At 38.0% G+C, this 20,499-nt stretch overlaps 3 protein-coding genes across 4 annotated transcripts; 1 reads left to right on the forward strand and 2 right to left on the reverse strand.

Moving 5' to 3' along the window:
• Nucleotides 1–1,077: 1,077 nt before the first annotated feature.
• Nucleotides 1,078–7,041, reverse strand: ei24 (EI24 autophagy associated transmembrane protein). Its single transcript, XM_079861782.1, has 11 exons — nucleotides 6,929–7,041; nucleotides 6,235–6,365; nucleotides 5,471–5,616; nucleotides 4,897–4,957; nucleotides 4,738–4,804; nucleotides 4,528–4,652; nucleotides 3,809–3,928; nucleotides 3,589–3,700; nucleotides 3,394–3,505; nucleotides 2,690–2,764; nucleotides 1,078–2,594 (listed from the first exon to the last, which is right to left on the reverse strand). The coding sequence occupies exons 2-11, from the start codon at nucleotides 6,274–6,276 to the stop codon at nucleotides 2,432–2,434; spliced, it is 1,023 nt and encodes a 340-aa protein (XP_079717908.1). The 5' UTR covers nucleotides 6,277–6,365; nucleotides 6,929–7,041; the 3' UTR covers nucleotides 1,078–2,431.
• A 46-nt stretch (nucleotides 7,042–7,087) lies between these two features.
• LOC307152937 (beta-galactosidase-1-like protein 2) lies at nucleotides 7,088–15,513 on the forward strand. Its single transcript, XM_079861932.1, has 19 exons — nucleotides 7,088–7,326; nucleotides 7,706–7,891; nucleotides 7,965–8,033; nucleotides 8,731–8,826; nucleotides 9,149–9,257; nucleotides 9,337–9,429; nucleotides 9,514–9,595; nucleotides 9,902–9,966; nucleotides 10,039–10,123; nucleotides 10,255–10,392; nucleotides 11,441–11,521; nucleotides 12,532–12,638; nucleotides 12,711–12,857; nucleotides 12,939–13,010; nucleotides 14,239–14,317; nucleotides 14,410–14,497; nucleotides 14,581–14,692; nucleotides 14,774–14,890; nucleotides 15,108–15,513. Exons 1-19 carry the CDS (start codon nucleotides 7,235–7,237, stop codon nucleotides 15,189–15,191), a joined length of 1,902 nt encoding a protein of 633 aa, XP_079718058.1. The 5' UTR covers nucleotides 7,088–7,234; the 3' UTR covers nucleotides 15,192–15,513.
• LOC307152938 (galactosylgalactosylxylosylprotein 3-beta-glucuronosyltransferase 1-like) lies at nucleotides 15,073–18,522 on the reverse strand. Of its 2 annotated transcripts, XM_079861934.1 has the most exons (5): nucleotides 18,308–18,522; nucleotides 17,608–17,707; nucleotides 17,196–17,535; nucleotides 16,825–17,121; nucleotides 15,073–16,713 (listed from the first exon to the last, which is right to left on the reverse strand). In XM_079861934.1, the coding sequence occupies exons 1-5, from the start codon at nucleotides 18,420–18,422 to the stop codon at nucleotides 16,627–16,629; spliced, it is 939 nt and encodes a 312-aa protein (XP_079718060.1). In that variant the 5' UTR covers nucleotides 18,423–18,522; the 3' UTR covers nucleotides 15,073–16,626. The 2 variants fall into 2 exon arrangements, with proteins under 2 accessions (XP_079718060.1, XP_079718059.1); XM_079861933.1 differs by having other exon boundaries at nucleotides 17,196–17,707; nucleotides 18,308–18,505.
• Nucleotides 18,523–20,499: the final 1,977 nt, after the last annotated feature.

Consider the following 20,499-nt stretch of genomic DNA (forward strand, 5'->3'; position numbering starts at 1 on the left):
TAGGATAGTTGTCTGATTTGTCTTGCAAAAAAAAGTGACTTGAGTCATCTGATGTATTGTGACTGATACATGAGATTAGAAAAGGAAAAACAAAAAACAATTGAAATATTTTATATACACTGAACAAAATTATAAACGCAACACTTTTGTTTTTGCCCCCATTTTTCATGAGCTGAACTCAAAGATCTAAGACTTTTTCTATGTACACAAAAGGCCTATTTCTCTCAAATATTGTTCACAAATCTGTCTAACTCTGTGTTAGTGAGCACTTCTCCTTTGCTGAGATAATCCATCCACCTCACAGGTGTGGCATATCAAGATGCTGATAAGACAGCATGATTATTGCACAGGTGTGCCTTAGGCTGGCCACTCTAAAATGTGCAGTTTTATCACACAGCAGATGTCGCAAGTTTTGAGGGAGCATGCAATTGGCATGCTGACTGCAGGAATGTCCACCAGAGCTGTTACCCGTGAACTGAATGTTCATTTCTCTACCATAAGCTGTCTCCAAAGGGGTTTTAGAGAATTTGGCAGTACATCCAACCGGCCTCACAACCGCAGACCACGTGTAACCACATCCAGCATCTTCACCTACAAGATCGTCTGAGACCAGCCACCCGGACAGCTGCTGCAACAATCGGTTTGCATAACCAAAGACTTTGCACAAACTGTCAGAAACTGCCTCAGGGAAGCTCATCTGCATACTCGTTGTCCTCATCGGGGTCTCGACCTGACAGCAGTTCGTCGTCGTAACTGACTTGAGTGGGCAAATGCTCACATTCGATGGCGTCTGGCACTTTGGAGAGGTGTTCTCTTCCCAGATGAATCCCGGTTTTCACTGTACAGGGCAGATGGCAGACATTGTGTATGGTGTCGTGTGGGTGAGCGGTTTGCTGATGTCAACGTTGTGGATCGAGTGGCCCATGGTGGCGGTGGGGTTATGGTATGGGCAGGCGTATGTTATGGACAACGAACACAGGTGCATTTTATTGATGGCATTTTGAGTCACTTTTGATAGGAACATCTGCCAAATGCATAAACGTAAAATGTAAAATAACAAATCCACTCTAAACAAGTACTGTATACAGACCAAATTTATTGAAATAAATGTAATACTTTTACAAAATGTCACTCACAAATATCTGTCTGTAGGTGTAACACTATGGACTCCTGACAATAATTACAACCCTTTTTAAAATACACACCACCCTCCCCCATAGATACAATGACATCAAAACGGGCGTTTAACATGTGCTTCAGTTTCAAATGTTCGAAAACAGGTTTCAGGTACTGAACTCCAGGAACATACACCACCAGTAGACATCCACTTGACATGCCAGCATTCATCGGAAACTGGATCCATGATCATTTAAAGAACAGTTTCACATGTGTCACACAGTTTGGCAGTGTCACCTGACAGCAGCAGAGGAATAAAACTTGTGCATACTGTTGAAAATCATCCCCGAACCATTACAGACGACACCGGATCATGTTGACATGGTACTCCCAAAATAAAAACACATTATAAAAGAAGCGAAATAAAAAGCAGCTCCCTTTTGAGTTTTACATTATTACATTAGTAGAATATTTTAACCAAAAAACTAAATTCTGTCATCATTTATTCACTCTCACGTAATTCCAAATGTTGTTCTTCTGTGGAACACAAAACGTGTACACGGCTCTTTTTCATACAACAAAAGAATATAGTGACTTGAGCAGCATGAACATTCTGCAAAATCTCTATTTATGTATTCCACAGATAACAGAATAAATGATGATAGAATTTTCATTTTTGGCTGAACTATTCCTTTAAGATGATGTCTTGTCAATAAAGTAATGAGCTTTAAAAAGTCTAGCAGATAACATTTTAGATCAAGAAACATCCTTTGCATAAAGATGCCTTTCAATTTGATCGTTTTTCAGTCTAGTTCAGTTTTCAGTGCAGAAAAATGAACCATTGGGGGAAGTTGGGGCCCTTTCATTAACTTAAGCATGTCATGGAGCTTAGTGTTAACTGATAAACACATTATCATTTGTCTGGGCCACACAAGGCAGAAAAAGTCATTACATAAAATTAAAAAGAAGGCCATAAATAGATAAAATGAGTCGAGATAGAAACTACAGGGCCTAAAAGAAGAGGACGGGCCAGTTCACAGGAAATGTGCATGCTGAGGTCTTTGTGCTGTCTCTACAAATCACCCAAATGGCACATCATGGGTACAAAAATAGTCCAAACAAACAAAAATCACACAGAGAATCATGACCTTGTGTATCCAGTCTTGAACACCGGCCAATTACAATACTAACCTGTCCGATTCATCCCACAGAAGAACATCGACACACACTTTCAAATTCAGATGATGCAAACCTAATCGTTTTCCTATCTGCCCGACTCTCTCAACCCGAACAGAGTTAGGAATCCTGAAAGAGGTCACTGGGGGGGTAGAGGTCGCTGGCGCGTTGGGGACACGTGAGGTGAGGGCAGTTTCTCTGTGGACGTGGAGGTCGTGATGGAGCTCTGCATGTGAACCGTCTTGTGGAACAGTTTGTTACTGATGAGGACGACCAGGGAAAAGAGGCGGAGCTGGAAGTGGCTGCGACGTTGGAAAAAACAATGATGTAGAACATTAAAATCGCTGCTTTTTCGTAAATAATATTCAAAACAAAACAGAAAAATGAAAACACTTACTAGAGTTTGACTGGGGTTTTTGCTTCATTAGCGCTGATGATGAAAAGCGGGAAGAGAATGGAGAACAAACAGCCACTGGAGGAAAGAATGCAAGATTCAGTTGAGGCACAGAAATGATACATTATCCATGCCGCTATAATACTAAAACATTTTAATAGAGGAAATCACTAGGGATGTCTCAGAAATACAATAACAAACCAAAAAATTCAGACATTTGTCACACATGGTACATTTACATGAAAGCGTTTGCGTTTTTCGTGTACAGACGACAACATTGTCAAAACGATGTTTACACGGACCTACAAAAAACGACTAAAGCGCTGTATTCTGCTGCCTGGCCAGTAGTTGGCGATGTCACTTCGTAAAGGAAGGAGACAATAACGGTATCATTTTCATAAAAGTTTATCGTTTTCAACAGTTTGTGTTTTCAGGCCCCCAAAACGGTGTTGTCTTGTAAATGAATGGCTAAAAAAACGCATAAAAAGTTCCGTTTTTAGTTGTCGTGTAAACAGCCCCATAGAATGGCAATATAGAGTGGTTGAAAAAAAAAAATTCAATAGAAAAATTAAAATAAAATAAAAACTATAAATAATTGAAGATAAATCATACAGCATTGAGAACCCCACCAGCAGAGTTAGTATTAATCACAATCAGAACAAAAGATGGTCAGGGTCAGAATGAGTTGAAATAAACTCTGATTGTACCTTATGATGTATGAAGAGGGCAGCGCAGTCAGTAGTGCCATGGGCAAACCAAAACCAAAATAATACGGCCAGTTTCTCTCAATGTTTGACAGCCTTTGGTGCATTTCAATCCCTTCAGAAGAGATAAAAAAATAAAAAAAACTTTAGACAAAAAGCTGATCTGATGTAAAATTGATTAGATGAGCAAGAGCTTACCGTGATTAAACCAGCGATATTCAAAACAGTAAAGCGAGTAGAGCAGAGACATGTGCAGGAGACTGACCAGCTGACCAATGGCATCAATGGGGAAGAGACTCACAATCCATCCCTGAAAAAATAAAAAAATAACAAGCGCAGGAGGCGTGTTTGAAAAAGGCAGAGAGAGAAAAATGAACAAGTCCAGTGAACCAAATCACCGATTTCAGCGATCTTCTACCTGTATGAGGAAGAGGGCCTGGAGCAGAAGATTGAAGAGCATGTCTGCAATGATCTTGCTGACGCTGGGAAAAGGCTGAGCTTTACGTCCAGACACTTCAAACGCCAGATCAGCAATGTCCTGCCCAACAAAACATAACATAACTCACAACTCTACATTTGAAATATTATAAAACACATACATATATATATATGCTCTATTATATATATATAATTATATATATATATATAGTATATATAATTACTATTATATCTATCCATCTATCTGAATTTATATTAATAGTACAAAATATTTCTATTTCAAATAAATGCTGTTTACAGAATTCTATAAAGAAAAAGTATCAATTTTTACACAAAAATATTTTAAGAGACTTCTTACAAAAACTTTTTTACGTGTGTATATATACAGTGTATATATATATATATATATATATATATATATATATATATATATATATATATATATATATATATATATATATATATAATATATATATATAATATATATATAATATATATATATATATATATATATATATATATAGACCAGGGGTGTCCTCTGTCCTGCAGAGTTTAGCTCCAACTTGCCTCAACCCACTTATCTGGTAGTGTCTAGTATGCTGACTAGATTGTTGTTTTGCTCTAATAAACTGCTTGATTAAAAGAATTCTGATTCCTACACCATACAGGATCAAAACCATGTGTGAAAAATAGTCTCACCTGGAACCAAATGGCATTGACTATCTTGCTAAGCACAAAGAGAGGCAGAACCCAGAGAGCACTGAATACAGATGTCAGAATGAACTCCAGCCAGGACCACACATTACCATGCAGAGAAGGGTCACCTGAAAACAGATCAGAAAGAGAAGCATAAAAACAAAGAAATATCTGGAGTATTTGGCATGAAACTTCTATAAAGGAGGCGCGTACCTATGATTCTAGCAGTGATGGTCTGCAGCAGCGGGATAAACACTCGATAAAACAGGAACAGACTTAGCTGTGAGATAAAAGAAATTCGATTTTTATAAATATAATAGTGAAACACACAGATCAAACCATAGCTGACCAACAAGAGACAGAGAAACATACCCAAAATACGCCTCCATTCCAGGCACAGCACTGGAAAATTCGACTTGCTAGTTTCGGTTCACTGTTAAAGGAAAAAGTGAAGAAACATTTTATCAGGACCTCTAGTGTAAAGCTCAAAGTATACTTCAGCCGTCCACGTTCTGAAACGGTCCACTGTCGCATGACATAATTTTCATCATCGGGAGGGTCCATGTACAACAGCGAATGCGCAAGGGAAATGTTGAGACAGAAGAGTCCACTAAGGGGCAATATGTACAGTGATGTACTGTGCGGTAGTCGGAGAAGAGTGCGTAAAAAGCGAAACAACAGTAAACAAAACAGCATACTATAATTATTAGCAGAAATTGTTTTGGTTGTTGTTCTAAACTTTGCAGGCAATGGCAGATACGCTACTATTCTGATTCTTTTTTCTTCCCTCTGACATCTGTATAAAAAGCAATTGTACTGTACATGTGTCAAACGAATCCATCTGCGCTCATCCGCGGTTAAGTTTACTTTTAAAGCTGTGTGGACATGACTGTGACTGTGGGCCTTTAGCATAGACTGACTAAAAGGGGTGAAATGGCACATTTACCTGTCCTGTTTTCGTTCTTCGCTCTGAGCCCGTCTCATCGCCAGGGCCCCGCACGTCCTGCGCCTCCTCTGCTCCTCCCTCTTCTGCTGAATACGAGCATCGAGCTTGGAAATGGTTCCAATGCCCAGGATGGAGTCCTTGATCCCCTGAAATGAAACAAAAAGATTGCCACTTAGATTGACGCAAACTTGTGTGAATGATGTTAAAAATCGATCGAATTGTGTTATTTGATTATCAATATAATGAATACAGTAATATTGTGAGATATTATTACAGCTTGTAAAATGTCATTTATTCCTGTCTTGGCAAAGCTGAATTTTCAGCATCATTACTCCAGTCTTCAGTGTCACGTGATCCTTCAGAAATCATTCTAATATGCTGATATGCTGATCAAGAAACATTTCTGACTATTATCAATGTTAAAACACTTGTGGAAACAGTGATTATTTTTACAGGATTTTTGATGAATTGATGGTTTATTTCATCTAAATATATTCTCAATAATTAACATTTGTAATTATTTATTGAACTTTTGGAATTATTATTATATATTTTCTCATCTTTCTGTTTCTAAATATACATAAATTATTGATTTGATTATATTTGGAATGTAATGTTGTGAATTTTGTTCTGTGTTGTTGTACAGAACACTGCTGATCTTAATGTAAAGAAAAACTTTCTGGTTTGAACTTATGATGTAGAAATCATTCAAGTCATGAGACATTAAATCATAACGCTTATCAGAAATAAAATTAGGTGCTGACCGTCGCAACATTGCGGAGAAACGCTCTGACACTGTCCGTCATCTCCACACCGGCTGCAGAGTCATCAACTGCAGGAGGGGCAGCCAGGGGCCAGGCAAGATCTCATGACAGGACGAGGACACGTCTGCAAACTGTACAGAGAAAAAGAACTCTTTATTGCTGTGGCTTCATATCATTTTCATGCTTTAATTTTAGTGTACAACCATTTGATCTACAAATTTGATCCAGCAGCTTTGAAAACAAACTGAAAAACAAAGTAAAAGAAAGCAATTAAATAAAGTTTCTTTAATTTTAATAGATGGAATTTAGAGGTCCACGTCTGAAATGACATGACAATAGAACCAATAGAACTCTACGTGATCAAGGTCAAGGGTCACACATATATACTAACAAACATGTTTTTGTAAGATATTTTGATTAGAACTAAAGCTGGGTGCAAAGAAAACTCTCCATATCTCTAAAAGACGTCTTGATATTTCAGGTCAAATTAGACTGATATCATTTTGATAATCAGAGAACACTGTCACGAAGCAGTTTGATGGACCAGATTTCTAGTAAACAACAAAACCAGCAGCATTAGCCAGTAGATCATTAGCTGAGCAGCTAACTACAACAAAAAACAACATTATCTGACTATTAACGAACACATATTACCATAGAAAACATATATGCATATCAATTCAGCACACCGTACCTCATGTGCCTATTTAGGCTAAAATCTTCTCTTCACCTGAAGCCTTGAAGTTTCACTCTCTGTTCTCAAGCTCTCAACAAAACAGCATCAGGCCAGTGCTGCTGCGCATGCGCGGGGCGATCTGACGCATGATGGGATTTGTAGTTTTTAGCCCGCTCTGGTTGACTGGAACTACACCGTAGATACCCAAGCGACGCTTTCTGTTTGCTTTCAAGAAACTTGCGGCATAAATGTCACTCCCTTTTAACGGAACTTGGCGGACACTTATTTATTGTAGCATTATCATAGCTTTTAAATCAGAAAAGCATGGCTGTTTTCAGTATAAGAAACAATCACAGGAGGCGATTTGTTATTCTGTTATTGAGTCTCGCGTGCTTTATTATATACCGACACTTCAGGTAAGACAACATTTTATTCAAAACTTATCTTCGAAGGTAAAAAGTCTTTAATGTTTAAATATGTATATATATATAATTCACTAGGTATATTCATCGCAGCATAAGCTGGGTGGTAATTATTTTCATAAATGGGAAAAATGTAGAAGTGTATGGGAACATGGGAACATTTAGTTTTTAACCAACGTTGTTTGTTTACGTGTGTATGTATGTGTGTATGTACTGTATGTTAAATACTTTAATTATTAAAATGGCAATAATTAATTTATAAATAAGTAGCTTCTTTATGAATTCCATATTTTGTTTGTTTGTTAAATGATTTAATTAATAAAATAATAACAAAATGTTTTATTTTCTCCATGTGTTTCTCTTGTCTGTCCAGAGGTCCGACAGGGAAGATAAGGATAAATCGATTAATGGGTCTGCGAGTAAACTCTTCCCAGTTCTCTCTGGGAGGAGAGCCGTTCCGTATTCTGGGTGGCTCTTTACACTACTTCCGCCTGCCCAGAGCCTACTGGGAGGACCGGATGGTGAAAATGAAAGCCTGTGGTCTCAACACTCTAACTGTGTAGGTTTGAAATTGGCAATCACAGTCTATGAACTGAGGAGAGTGCTATAATCAGACTGTGTTTATCTTGCAGTGATGTGCCATGGTCTCTCCATCAGCCAGAGAGTGGAGAATTTCGCTTCCAGGGAGGCCTTGATATAGAGTAAGAATTCCTCCCTCTCTCTTGAATTCCCACATGTGAGAAAATCAGCACTGTATGAGATCTGTATATTTTGATCCTGGAAGGATCTCACCCCTATTTAATGCCTTGTTAGACTTACACTTAGTTAGACAAACATCTCAGAGAGCTCCTGTCGCCGGTCCTCTGACAATACCGTCGGTGTGCTGTTGTTAGGAGGGAATTTGTTCTCGTTCTTGTTTCATCCTGGTTCGTATCATTATCTGCACACCACTGGGAATACGTCATTAAAGTAGATCCAAGCTCTTCCATAGCAACAAAACTAAAGGATGAGAACAATAACATTGCAAAATTTAGAGACCTTTTAAAATAAAGGCTGTAAATGGCATGATAGAAATTCAAGTCATGTGATCAAGTGGTTACAGAAAATGTTTTGTTCAATGCTTTAAATATTTAATGACACTAAATCATTTCTAAATCATTTACTGTGCTTCTTTATGATTTTCCCACTTTCAAGTATTACTAAGTATTTTATTATTATTATTATTATTTTAATATTTGTGTTAAATGCTATAATAATACATTCTAAACAAAAAAATTTGCTTATTTATTGTTGCTATTTATTTATTTTTATTTTTTATTTTTTTAGCTATAATTCTCAGTGTGACTTCAGTATGATCATTTTTAGGTATCTAATTTATTTTTTGCCCATCCAAATCAGAGCTTTCCTTCACTTGGCTGCAGAGGTGGGACTCTGGGTAATTTTACGGCCGGGACCATACATAGGCTCTGACCTTGACCTTGGAGGCTTGCCCAGGTAATTTCTGCTGTTAAATAGAACAAAAAGGGCTCTCCTGTAGCATAGCTTTTAAGTCGACTTCTGCAAATTCCAGAGAAAATGTGATTAAAGTTGTGAGGCAGCAAACAAAGGAAGTGTTTGATCAAATTGACATTATATGCCACACTTTTTGGTAATGTGTGTCATGAGGGGGAATGAAAGAACTACCCTTAAGTTTGGCATTAACGAAACAAAACCTAAAGTATGTTGTTCCTGCCACAGACGTTTGACATAGAGCTACAGATACTGGGCCTTCACATTAATTTTTTTACCACCCCAAACAAACCACTTCCCTCTACAGCTGGCTTTTGCGTGATAGAGCGATGCTGCTGAGAACCACTTACCCAGGATTCATAGCGGCTGTAAACGAGTACTTCGACAAGCTCATTCCGAAAGTGGTGCCTTTCCAGGTAGGATTCTTTTTAAAACACAAAAAGTACTCAAAAACATACTCTGAGTAATCTTTGCTGTTGGTTTGTATGTTGTCAGTTCAAGAAAGGTGGGCCTATCATTGCCATTCAAGTGGAAAACAAATATGGATCATATGCAAAAGATGGAAACTACATGTCATTTATCAAAGAGGTACCAGTGAGACATTGTACACTTTTCCTTGATACTTATTAAAGTTTACAGACTGGCAGATTTTTTTAATATAATTTCTATCAGGCTCTCCAAGAAAGGGGCATCAGGGAAGTTCTCCTAACATCAGACGACCATGAGGGTCTAAAATATGGTGGAATCAAAGGAGGTACAAACAGAACACAGAAGCTGAACTGAAAAGTTATTTTTGCAGTTTGTGGTCAGTAAGATTTTTTTAGAATCGGATAAGGTCAGATAAGTCTCTTATGCTCACCGAGGCTGGAAAAAGCTGAATTTTCAGCAGCCACTACTCTTTGATCCTTCAGAAATCATTCTAATATGCTTATTTGCTGCGGAAGGAACATTTCTTATTATTATCAATGCTGAAAACTTACAAAAAAACTCTTACTGAGCCCAAACTTTCAATGGTGTTAAAAAAAATGCCTTCTGTCACACATTCTTTCCTCCATCACAGCTTTAAGAACTCTAAATCTACAGAAAATGAATCATGATGACATCAAATATTTGGAAGCAGTCCAGGTATATTTCAGTGCCTTTTTTGTAGATGTAAGTATTAGATGAAATATTTGAAATGACTTTAAATGCATGAAGCCCAACAGTCCTGTGCTGGTGATGGAGCTCTGGACGGGAAGGTGTGATGGATGGGGCGGTTTACACCATAGTTTTCCTGCAGAGGGTAAGATGTTATCATATGGCTCTATCTATCTATCTATTAAAATAAGGGGTCTTTTGTATACCCAAATTTTCATTTAACATGAGGAATATGAAGGGCCAAAGCACTGATGTGAAATTTCTTTCTAATTTCAGACCTGATTGCCGTGGTGAGAGAGATACTGAGACGAGGAATGTCCATCAACCTGTACATGTTCTACGGAGGGACAAACTTCGGCTTTATGAATGGAGCGCTGGCCGACCCTTCTTACAAAGCTCTGGTCACAAGCTATGGTTTGTGTTCCTGTCCTCTTAATGGTGACGGCATATGAAACTAGGATAGGAGAAAGTAACATTAAAATTATATCAACTTTAAAGGGATAGTTCACTCCAAAAATGAAAATTCTGTCATCATTTGCTTACCCTCATCTTGTTTCAAACCTGTATGATTTTTGAAGAATGCTGAAGATTGTTGAATTCCATTGCAAACTTTAGACAAACATAACACTGATTCATTTCTCAAAATGGCTTCTTTTTATGTTTCACAGAAGAAACAATGTCATACAGGTTTGGATCAACATGTGGGTGAGTAATTATGAGCATTTTTGGGTGTACTGTTGATGTACTTCACAATATGGCCAGTGTGTGGAGCTATCAAACCCTAGAGTACTAGCATTTTATGTAGAACTGAAAAAGCTCCAAAACACAGTGGCTGTGTTTAACTCCACTTTTAGACATGCTCGCGACTTCGTCAAGTGGACAGACCCTCTACTCATATGTACACTTCAGGCAGATCCATAAACCACAATCCACCACTCAATTGTGATGTTACAACAGCAACTTGCAGTGCAAACACTTAATTTCTACACAAGTGATCAAGGGGTTAGGGTATTCCATTTAAACCCAATGCAAGGGTACAGCCAGTAGTGGTCACTCGTGCTATGTAAGCAATGACGTACTGTACATCCGAGTGAACAAGATGGAAGGAAGTTAGCGAGGGAAGGGCATAAAAAAAGTGGACTTAAATGCAGCCAGTGCTTGTATTTGAACCAAATTTGAACCACTTTTTTATTAAAGCCAAAACATTTTGATAACCCCATGGTGGCTGGTTGCAGTGTACGTCATAAATTCCGCCCTTTTCATTTTATCAAATGGGACACAAGCCAAACTAAAAAATCCAATTACACTTCAAATAATTTATTTCCAAAGATGGTTTCTGGTATTTTATAGTTCTTATCACAGTGACTTATGTTCAAATGTCCAATACATTTGGTTTTAGTTCATTATTGGATGCTTTAAAAATCTAGCATTGTGTATAACACAAGCCTTATCTTTCTTTTAGATTATGATGCTCCTCTGTCAGAAGCAGGAGATTACACACCTAAATACCATCTTCTCAGAGATCTTCTCAGCACTTTTAACAGTTTGTGATCCCTTCCTCTACTGACATATTTATGAATGAAACAGAATATTCAGTGCAAAATAATTAGAGTGCCCCTATTATGCTATTTTAAAGCTTCCTAATTCTGTTTTGAGATCTTGTACAATAGGTTTACAGCATCCAAGTTCATAAAACATGTATTTCAGCATTTCAGTGTCTGAAGACGTTCGATCAAGGATTCGGTCTCTCTAAACCCCTCCTCTCCAAGAGCCTGCTTTGCTCTGATTGGTCAGATGGTCCAGTCTGCTGTGATTGGTCTACCGCTTACAGCTCCTGTTGGAAACCAAACACCCATTACCAAATCTGAATTTCAGCTTCCTCAGCACTTTTATACACAGTGATATGAACAGTAACAATGCTGTCAGTTTTACCGTGTCAATTTGAGTCCTCGTCCTTTTGAAGTGCATGCAAAGTAGATTTGCTTTCCGCAGGACAGAAAACAACGTCTTCTCTACATGTCGGCAACACAAACCAAACTCTTCCAGGCCTCTGCTACAACTACAGTGTTTGCGGGACGGTGAAAGTAGACGTTGTTTGCTGATAGCCAATAAAGAGATCTGGCATTATGCAAATTTGTTACAAACCTTCGTAGGATTGTGCAGGAAGTAAGACTGGAATTACAAACGATTAATTTCAGGCAGTTCAGAATCAGTTCTTTATCATAACTTCATTTGTTGTGCACTTTGATCTTTGAAACTTAGCAGACCTTTTACATTCACAAATAGCTATATTACACACTACATGAAAGGTAATATCTGAAAAAGCATAATAGGGGCATTATGAGAGAAAGCCTTGATTTTATCCATTAGGGTTTGATTGGATCATGGAAAGTGTACTAAGATATTACTGGTTAAAATGATTTTCCCCCTGCCCATCTGGCCTTTTTTCGAAACGTTATTTCAGAGGAGAAAGTTACATTTTATTTTAGTAATAATATGCTCACATGTTCTGAGCCGTGTGCTCTTCTGCTCAGTTTCTGTGGTTCTCTTCAGATGAAATCCTCCCTGAGATGCCCGGTCTCCGCTGGAAAGAAGAATATGAGGCGGCTATTTTGTTTCAGCACCTCTCACTGTGGGACGCTCTGCCGTACACACACAAGGTAAGAAGTCTAATTTACAGTGGAGAAATACTAACTCTGAGAAATGAATCTCAAAATCTTTTTCCGCTCAAGCCTTTCAAATCTCAGTTTCCTGTTAATATGGAGAATCTGCCTGTGAACAACGGTAATGGCCAGGCGTATGGATACACCCTCTATGAGACCACCATCACCAGCGGAGGCTCTTTAAAATCAGAACGCAACATCCAAGACAGAGCCATGGTCAGTGCTGATAAAACAGTCAAGCTGTGCTGTTGTGCTTTAAGTGCTTAAATTGTATTTTAATCAGGATTTTTTCCCTAGGTTTTTGTGAACCAAAGTTTCATTGGCATATTTCACCACAGGAATTTAGAATTAGCTGTTCCTGATGGAAAGGTATGATCTTATTTCATTGTTTAATCTTTATATCTTATTTTTTTCTGGCAATATTGAGTCTCTTTTTTAAAATATTGTTTTAAAATAATAATTTATAATAATTATATTTAAAATATTCAAAAACGGTCTTTGTGACGGTCTTGTGACCACAGATAGCCTGCAATAATTTTCTGACAGTGTCAGAAATTTAGCGTGGTCATCTCACAGTGTGTTTGCTGCTACGACCTAGGTCTACTGTCTAGCCAATAAAATGCAACATGAAATGGCTAATTGATCAACGTGACATGGCGCTAAAACTTAAAACTACTTTCCAAAAGCTCCATTTGCAAAATTGTAATAGAACACCTGACTGGTGGAATGGGAGATTCGCATCAATGTGCAGCCAACAAATCTGCAGCAACTGTATGATGCTACCGTGTCAATATGGCCGAAAATGTTCCCAGCATCTTTTTGAATCTATGCCATGAAGAATTAAGGCAGTTCTGAAGGCAGAAGTGGGTCTAACCCAGTACTAGCAGGATGTACCTAATAAAGTGGCCGGTGAGTGTATATAAACATAAATAAACACTACCGTTCAAAAGTTTGGGGTCAGTAAGATTTATTTATTTATTTAATCTTTTTTTTTTTTAAAGAAAGAAATTAATACACAGCTTTTTAAACGTTTTCATGATTATGTAAATGTTAAGGAAACATTCCATTTTACCATTTTTCAAACAATATGGGAACCTTACTATTAAATGTTCTCTGAACATTCTAAAACATTTAAAAAATGTTAGACAAACATTCAACTAAAATATTTAAATGCTTCACGAACAATGTGTAAAAATATTTTTTGTGCTAACATTTTGAGAACATTATTAAAGATCAGAAAACTTTGAGTGAACATTCTATTAACGTTACTGGAAGAACGTTTTCTCATAACTTTGAGAACCTTGCCAGAACGTTAGCCAAAGTTATTAGAGCGTTCCTTAGCTGGGTACTTTAATTCAACAAGGACACATTCAATTGATCAAAAGTTACAGTAAAGGCATGAAATGTTACATAAATGTAGACATAAATGACACTGAAGACTGGAGATGCTGATAATTCAGCTTTGCCATCTCTGAAATAAATACAATTTTAAATATATTCCAATAGAAAAGTTTTAAATTGCAATCGTATTTCACAATATTACTGTCTTACAGTACTTTTAATGAAATAAATGTCTTGACTAATTGGTTTTCTGTAGGAGAAACGCACTCTGAGTCTGCTGGTGGAGAACTGCGGCCGTGTGCATTACGGTAAAGACATGGATGACCAGCGCAAAGGTACAATACAATGTCAACTACAGTACAATACAAGTTTTTGCCCATCAGTGCTTTCTGTTTTAACATGTCACAGAATCAAAATCTGTTTTCAGGTATCGTTGGGGACATTTTATTAAATCATACGCCACTTAGAGACTTCACAATATATAGCCTGGATATGACTCCTGGCTTTATTGACAGGTGAGTAAAATCTCACATGATGTGACAGGCCATAAAAGATTCAGAAAAAAAAACTTCAAGAATCATCAGTGCTTTTCTTTCAGCTTGTACAGGGCACCTTGGAAGTCCGTCAATAACAAACCAAGCTTCCCAGGCTTTTTCCAGGGCAGGTTATTCGTGAATGGGTATCCCAGTGACACTTTCATGAAGCTGCCAGTGAGTGTAATGAATCTGGACAAGATTTGAAAACTTAAATATGGTCAGAAATAATGCATTGATTATTATGTCCCCATGCAGGGTTGGAGTAAGGGTGTAGTCTTCATCAATGGGCAAAACGTTGGACGGTACTGGGATGCTGGACCACAGCAAGCTCTGTTTCTACCAGGACCTTTCCTCAACAGTGGAATGAACCAAGTCAGTTTATATAAATGATGATTTATTTGGCTCCTAAGAACTGGTTGTTTTTTGCTTTTGTCTGAAGAATTACTGTGAGTATCAGTCTTGAATCCATGTACAATTATTTAGAATCTTGAATAGAATGTTTAGAATTTGAGTGCTGGAATTAGGTTCACTGACAAGAAATAAACACAAAGTCTGAAATATCTGTTGTTCTTTTATTGTTTTTCAACAGGTGATTGTGTTTGAAGAAGCAGAAGCGGATTTTAAAATCCATTTTGAAGACTCTCCTGATCTGGGAATGACAGTTGACATTTAATCAAGACACAGACATCAAAGACATGAACACTATCAAAGTGCCTGAACAACAAAACAAAAAAAAATTGAACGAAAAGTTATGTCGCTGTTGGATTGTTAAACAATTATTAGAAACATTTTATTATTTGCAATGGTCTTTGCATTCCATGAACATTCAAAAGTTTTCATGAAAAACTGCAGTCTTGCTGGGAACTGTATCATTTTCATCAAATGCTAAATTGTGTATACTTTTGTGTTCAATGCAACATTTTTAGTTGGACTGCCAGTTGAGTGTATTTTTGATCATCATTTGTTAGCAAGAAATAAGCTAGATTGTACTTTTTAAAATTGTCTCTTTGGCCGTTTACCGACTGACATTGGTTGTATTAGTGCAGTTTGATTTGATTTCTTTTTTATATGAAAACTTGAATATTGCACTGGCCGTTAAGGCAACAGGAAGTCAAGTTACTGATTTTTCTTTCAACAATTTCCACAGGCACCCAATTGTTTACATTAGTGCATTTATTCCAGCATGATCATGTTTTCCCATTTTGCAATTCAAACTCGAGTCGTATCTAGGGTCAGAATAGGACAGAGATTTGGGTGTGTGACTCTTTTTTGAGAGACATCCAACACATCCATCAATCACCGTTCACAACCCTGTATCATCATAGCAATGCTTAAACAAAAACTTATTGCAAATACGTTTTCCATCCAAACTGTATCTGAACTCCCAAATCAAATCAGCATAGTAAAGCTCTGTTAGAATGGAAGTTTTCCAGAGCGTTTTTTTCTGTAAGTTGTTACAGACACACTTGCACGCCTGTCATCTTGGAACAGTCAGTGTATCGTCATTCACAGTAAGAATCAATGATACTACAATTGCACAGCTTTTGGTTGTTAAACCGCTGAGATTTAAATTCCTGAAGAAATAGGATAACCTTTCACAGGTGAGAATGTGTTGGTTTGTGTTTTTATATGTATTAATTCAATATTACAGGTTTTTATACTATGGTAACATTTTAAGGTTGTGTTAGCTCACGCCTTCGTCTTGTTGTATTGTGTTAGTTTAACAAAATCCTCTGCTGAAGTCTATTGCTGATATAGATATTCACACATGCATCGAACTACGGTTGCATACACTTAGTCAACTTTCTCTTGAGTGTTCATGGACTGGTGTTTTGTCCACTCCAATATGCTGGATGGCTTACATATAGCGGCCCATAGAAACAGCCACTAATGAGGTATCTATATTTATACATCTATGGTTCCAACATAACTCTTGACTCTTTACATTTCCTTTAAATTTATTTTGTGAGAGTGTCTTATTCAAATACTGGAGCAAATACTTTGACAAGGGGACAGTTTAAATTCAGTGCACGGAATAATACTTTCTTGCTGTCGGTCCAGTTGACAGGATACTTCAGTATTAAAAAAAACAGCATGACAACAGTTCATCATACTTCCACGCTGGCATTTGTGAATCCCTTTTCCCCTTCATTCACCAGCAAGGGACTTTCTGTCCGGGTGTGCCAAACCAGTACCTGAAACCAGAACCAATTTTTCTTTTACAAACCTTGTAATTTCCAAAAACAAAAAAGGAACTGAAATGATTTGGAAAGGTTATGAAGATTCAGGTTTAGGACTCGACTCACCTTTGTGCAGTTGGAGGCTTTGGGTTCCAGGTCACTGAGAGTGATCAGATCCTGTAGCAAACTACTCTCCTGGTATCCACCTTTTACCCCTTTTAACTTAAAGTAGGCTTGAGGTTTGCTGAAGATGAGCTGAAGGTTCACTGCAAACCCAGCCATGTCGATGGCGAAAGGTCGACGAGGGTCAAACACCGTCCTCCAGCCGAACACTTTGCCTTGAGAGTTGATTTTGGGGGACTCGTACCGGAGACCTCCGACGAAAGCGACCGGCCAGACAGATGCTTTACGAGTCCAACGCATCTGCGGCACAAAGAGGATGGAATAGGGAATATGAAAGGACACAAACTATGAACAGCAAATTATATGTACTGTACCTCCTCAAACAGCTCCAAGCTGTAAGTGTTGTCATCATCTGCAAAATACACGACTCCTTTATGACCCGAGCTGTTGCTGATGTTCTCCCTCAGCCAGCGGAGAGCCAGGTTCCTCTGCATGGTGCCACTAGGAATACGTTCATTTGTGGGCTCCTTCAGTGCTGTTAGATTCTGAGGCGTCTCGATGTTCAAGTGGGTGTAATTCAGTCCAGTGTTCTCCAGCAGTCTGGACACCAGCGGCGTTCTCTCCGCCGCGTCCTCCACCACTAGCCAGTGAAGGTTGGGGACGTGTAGGAGAGTGTTGGTGAGGCGGGTTAACTCTGCCTTCTGGACAGGCCTCCTGTAGGTTGGAGTTATTACGTGAAGAGTTGGCAATGCATCAGACCAGGGTGGAGAGCGGCTGTGGACGTACTTCATCTGGATGACCTCAGTGATGTGCTTGTTCTTTATGATGCAGGGCTCATGAAGTCTTAAGTTTCTTTGGTGAACTTTACTGACCCCAGTTCTGTTAACTGTCCATCAAAAAGAGTTTGGAGTAGGGACGCACAATATACAGGTACCACATTATCAGCTGATGTATCTTTTTTAATTTATTATAATTTTTGGTGGATCTTGGATATTGATTGTGCATTTTTTTAATTTGTGGTGCATCAGTGTCATGTTACACAGAGAGCTTTAAGATATTGCACAATAGTGATGTGGCATTTTATAACAAGCTTGTCAACAACAACAAAAGTGATCACCCTTTCATTCATTCACTCAATAAATGCACTAACCCATGTCAAGAAGTGAACAAAATTAATTGAGTATTACGTGCAAATTCCAGGTAGTGGTAGCCTAAGCCTATTGACAAAAAATAAATTAAAAAAACGTTTCATAACGGTATCGCACTAATGTTTGTGAGCTAATCTGTTAAATGCGACTACATCGCTACTATCGTAACGCCAACGTCCTCCACAAAGCCTGTTATTAGACACCAGCATATGACAGGATGAGCCACAACATCTAACAGCATCTGCTGTGGCTACAAAACGTAAGATTACACACCACTAAATTCCTAAATTAACTTAAACTTGTAGCATTTAAAACGTAATAATGATCTTAATATTTACCCCTCGGAACTGGAGGCAACGGGTTGCTACCACGCTGGACCCAAAGCGTGAGGAGTAAAGTCCATGTTAACACTACAAAAACGAACTCCAGGAGGACGTCCTTTGTCCTCTGCATATTTTACTTTGTCATGAAAGTGTCTCCTTGCTTGGGGCTTGGTAGGCTATTAATCGAATTTTGGCTTCCACCGATTATGAAAACAGGATAGCCTACTTGAGATAAAAGGATTATTGTTCCGCATTCCGTTGAAAAAAAAATTCTGATGTTGAATTAGAATTTAATTGGGTTAATTAACTCACACAAAGGTATAATAGCCTACCCATATGGGATTAATCAGACGAAAACAATAAACACAATTGCCGCTGCACAAAATGACGTGAACGCACAAGTAAACTTTATCTTAAATCATATTGCTAATATGCTCTTTCCCTATTAAAACTCGGGCAATTTGTAACTAAATTAGTTCACAATGTTCTACGGTAAAAGTGTTCTGTTCCACTTCCCATTGTTTCAGCAGTTCAGGTTATCACAACTTTTAACACGTTTAAATTAATTAAATAGGCTATAGGCCTACAACCCCTTTTCCAGAAAAGTTGGGACATTTTGTAAAATAGCAACAATAAAATCAAGAATCCGTGATTTGTTAATTATTTTATTTAACAGACAAAAGTACAAAGAAAAGATTTGTAATGTGTTCACTGACCAACTTATTTTGTGAATATAAACATTTTTATTTTGATGTCTGCAACACTCCAGAAAAGTTGGGACAAGTAGGCTATGTTTACCACTGTGTCGTATCACCTTTCCTTTTAATTAGGCTACACCTTTTATTAATTTGAGAAGTGAGGATACTAATTGTTGCCCAATCTCACCTGATTCAGGACAGCTGCTCAACAGTCTGTGATCGTTGTTGTCTGATTCTCCTTTTCATGATGGGCTGAGACATATCTGGAGCTGTATTCACAAAATATCTTAAGGCTAAAAGTAGCTCCTAACTTGCCAATTTAGGAGAAACTCTTAAAAATACTGGGCGTGTCAGTCCTAATTTTAGGACTCCTAAATTTTCTGCACAATCTGCCCCAAAGACACGGTAGGCAATAGAGCCATGGGTGCTGAGCCTTTTCTTCATAAATGCAATAAATATTTTGATTTATAGATTTTAATCTGCGATGACATAACATAAAAAGGTCATGTACAGGCGAAATGCATTGAATGATGGAGAATAAAACATTGCGATCAAGTTGAAAATAATGTCCCATTGTCTGCACGATAGCCTTGAGGGCAGCTCGGGTGAGCCGAGTTCAGTTCTGGCTCGTGGCCTTTTCCCGATCCCGTCCCCCTTTTCTCTCTTCCACTTCGCTTTCTGTCATTGTCCTATCATAATAAAAAGGCAAAACACCAAAAATAAATCTTAATAAATCTTCATAAATAAATAATGTCTGATTACCTGTGGCAGTTGTTTTCACAAGTTCACACTTACAAATGATAGAATAAAGTAAAAGAGTAAAATAAGCGTATTTGGCGTGCCGTCGGAGGGGATTGAGGGCTCAGAGCTCGTAATTTAGCCCAAATCCAGAGTATTTCCCTGTGTCCCTGGCTGGGAAAAGGAACCAGCCGAGAGTGAGGAGTCAGGGTGGCAGAGGGATGCAGACAATTTGTTGAGGTAACTGAGTTGGCTGTGTATATATATGCCTCCTCTCGAACAGATTAGATAGACCATTGGAATGTTCTTTCCCAAACTTTTTTTGTCTCTTGAATTCTGCAATCTCTCGAGATGCAGACATGTAAGAGGCTGACAATTAGCTGAACATATACTTGTTTAATAGTGACCCTTAGCCTATATTTTAAAATCTTTATTTGAATATGGCAACATAATACCTCATTCTACAATATTTCAATGATTAAATCACTGACAGAGACCCCCTCATCAGCTGTGTGCATATAGTTAGTAAGCGTGTTGACATCATCCATAGCAACGACGTCAACCCCACCCTTTTTCTTAGCTTAAGACTTCACTCTATTCCTTAGTAAAAGCTGGTCTGAGCAACTTTGTGAATATAGGTTTTAAGAAAAAACTCTTAACTAAGAACTTTTACTGCTATTTAGGAGAACTCTTAGTGGTAAGATAAAATGATTTGTGAATACGGCCCCTGGACTGCAGGCAGGCCAGTCAAGCACATCCCTTCTACGGTGT

This window comes from Squalius cephalus, assembly GCF_949319135.1.
Source record: "Squalius cephalus genome assembly, chromosome: 24".
Lineage (NCBI taxonomy): Eukaryota > Metazoa > Chordata > Actinopteri > Cypriniformes > Leuciscidae > Squalius > Squalius cephalus.

What these genes read in the sequence shown, in the direction of transcription:
- ei24 (XM_079861782.1), bottom strand. Translation starts at nt 6,276, where the DNA reads ATGACGGACAGTGTCAGAGCGTTTCTCCGCAATGTTGCGACG. An exon ending in GAAGAACGAAAACAGGACAG is followed by an intron (nt 4,958 to 5,470) that starts GTAAATGTGCCA and finishes TTCCTTTAACAG; the next exon opens with TGAACCGAAACTAGCAAGTC. An exon ending in ATATCGCTGGTTTAATCACG is followed by an intron (nt 3,506 to 3,588) that starts GTAAGCTCTTGC and finishes TCTCTTCTGAAG; the next exon opens with GGATTGAAATGCACCAAAGG.
- LOC307152937 (XM_079861932.1), top strand. Translation starts at nt 7,235, where the DNA reads ATGGCTGTTTTCAGTATAAGAAACAATCACAGGAGGCGATTTGTTATT. An exon ending in GACCTTGGAGGCTTGCCCAG is followed by an intron (nt 8,827 to 9,148) that starts GTAATTTCTGCT and finishes TTCCCTCTACAG; the next exon opens with CTGGCTTTTGCGTGATAGAG. An exon ending in TAGCTGTTCCTGATGGAAAG is followed by an intron (nt 13,011 to 14,238) that starts GTATGATCTTAT and finishes GGTTTTCTGTAG; the next exon opens with GAGAAACGCACTCTGAGTCT.
- LOC307152938 (XM_079861933.1), bottom strand. Translation starts at nt 18,422, where the DNA reads ATGCAGAGGACAAAGGACGTCCTCCTGGAGTTCGTTTTTGTAGTGTTA. An exon ending in GTTGCCTCCAGTTCCGAGGG is followed by an intron (nt 17,708 to 18,307) that starts GTAAATATTAAG and finishes TTTGATGGACAG; the next exon opens with TTAACAGAACTGGGGTCAGT. An exon ending in AAGCCTCCAACTGCACAAAG is followed by an intron (nt 16,714 to 16,824) that starts GTGAGTCGAGTC and finishes TTCTGGTTTCAG; the next exon opens with GTACTGGTTTGGCACACCCG.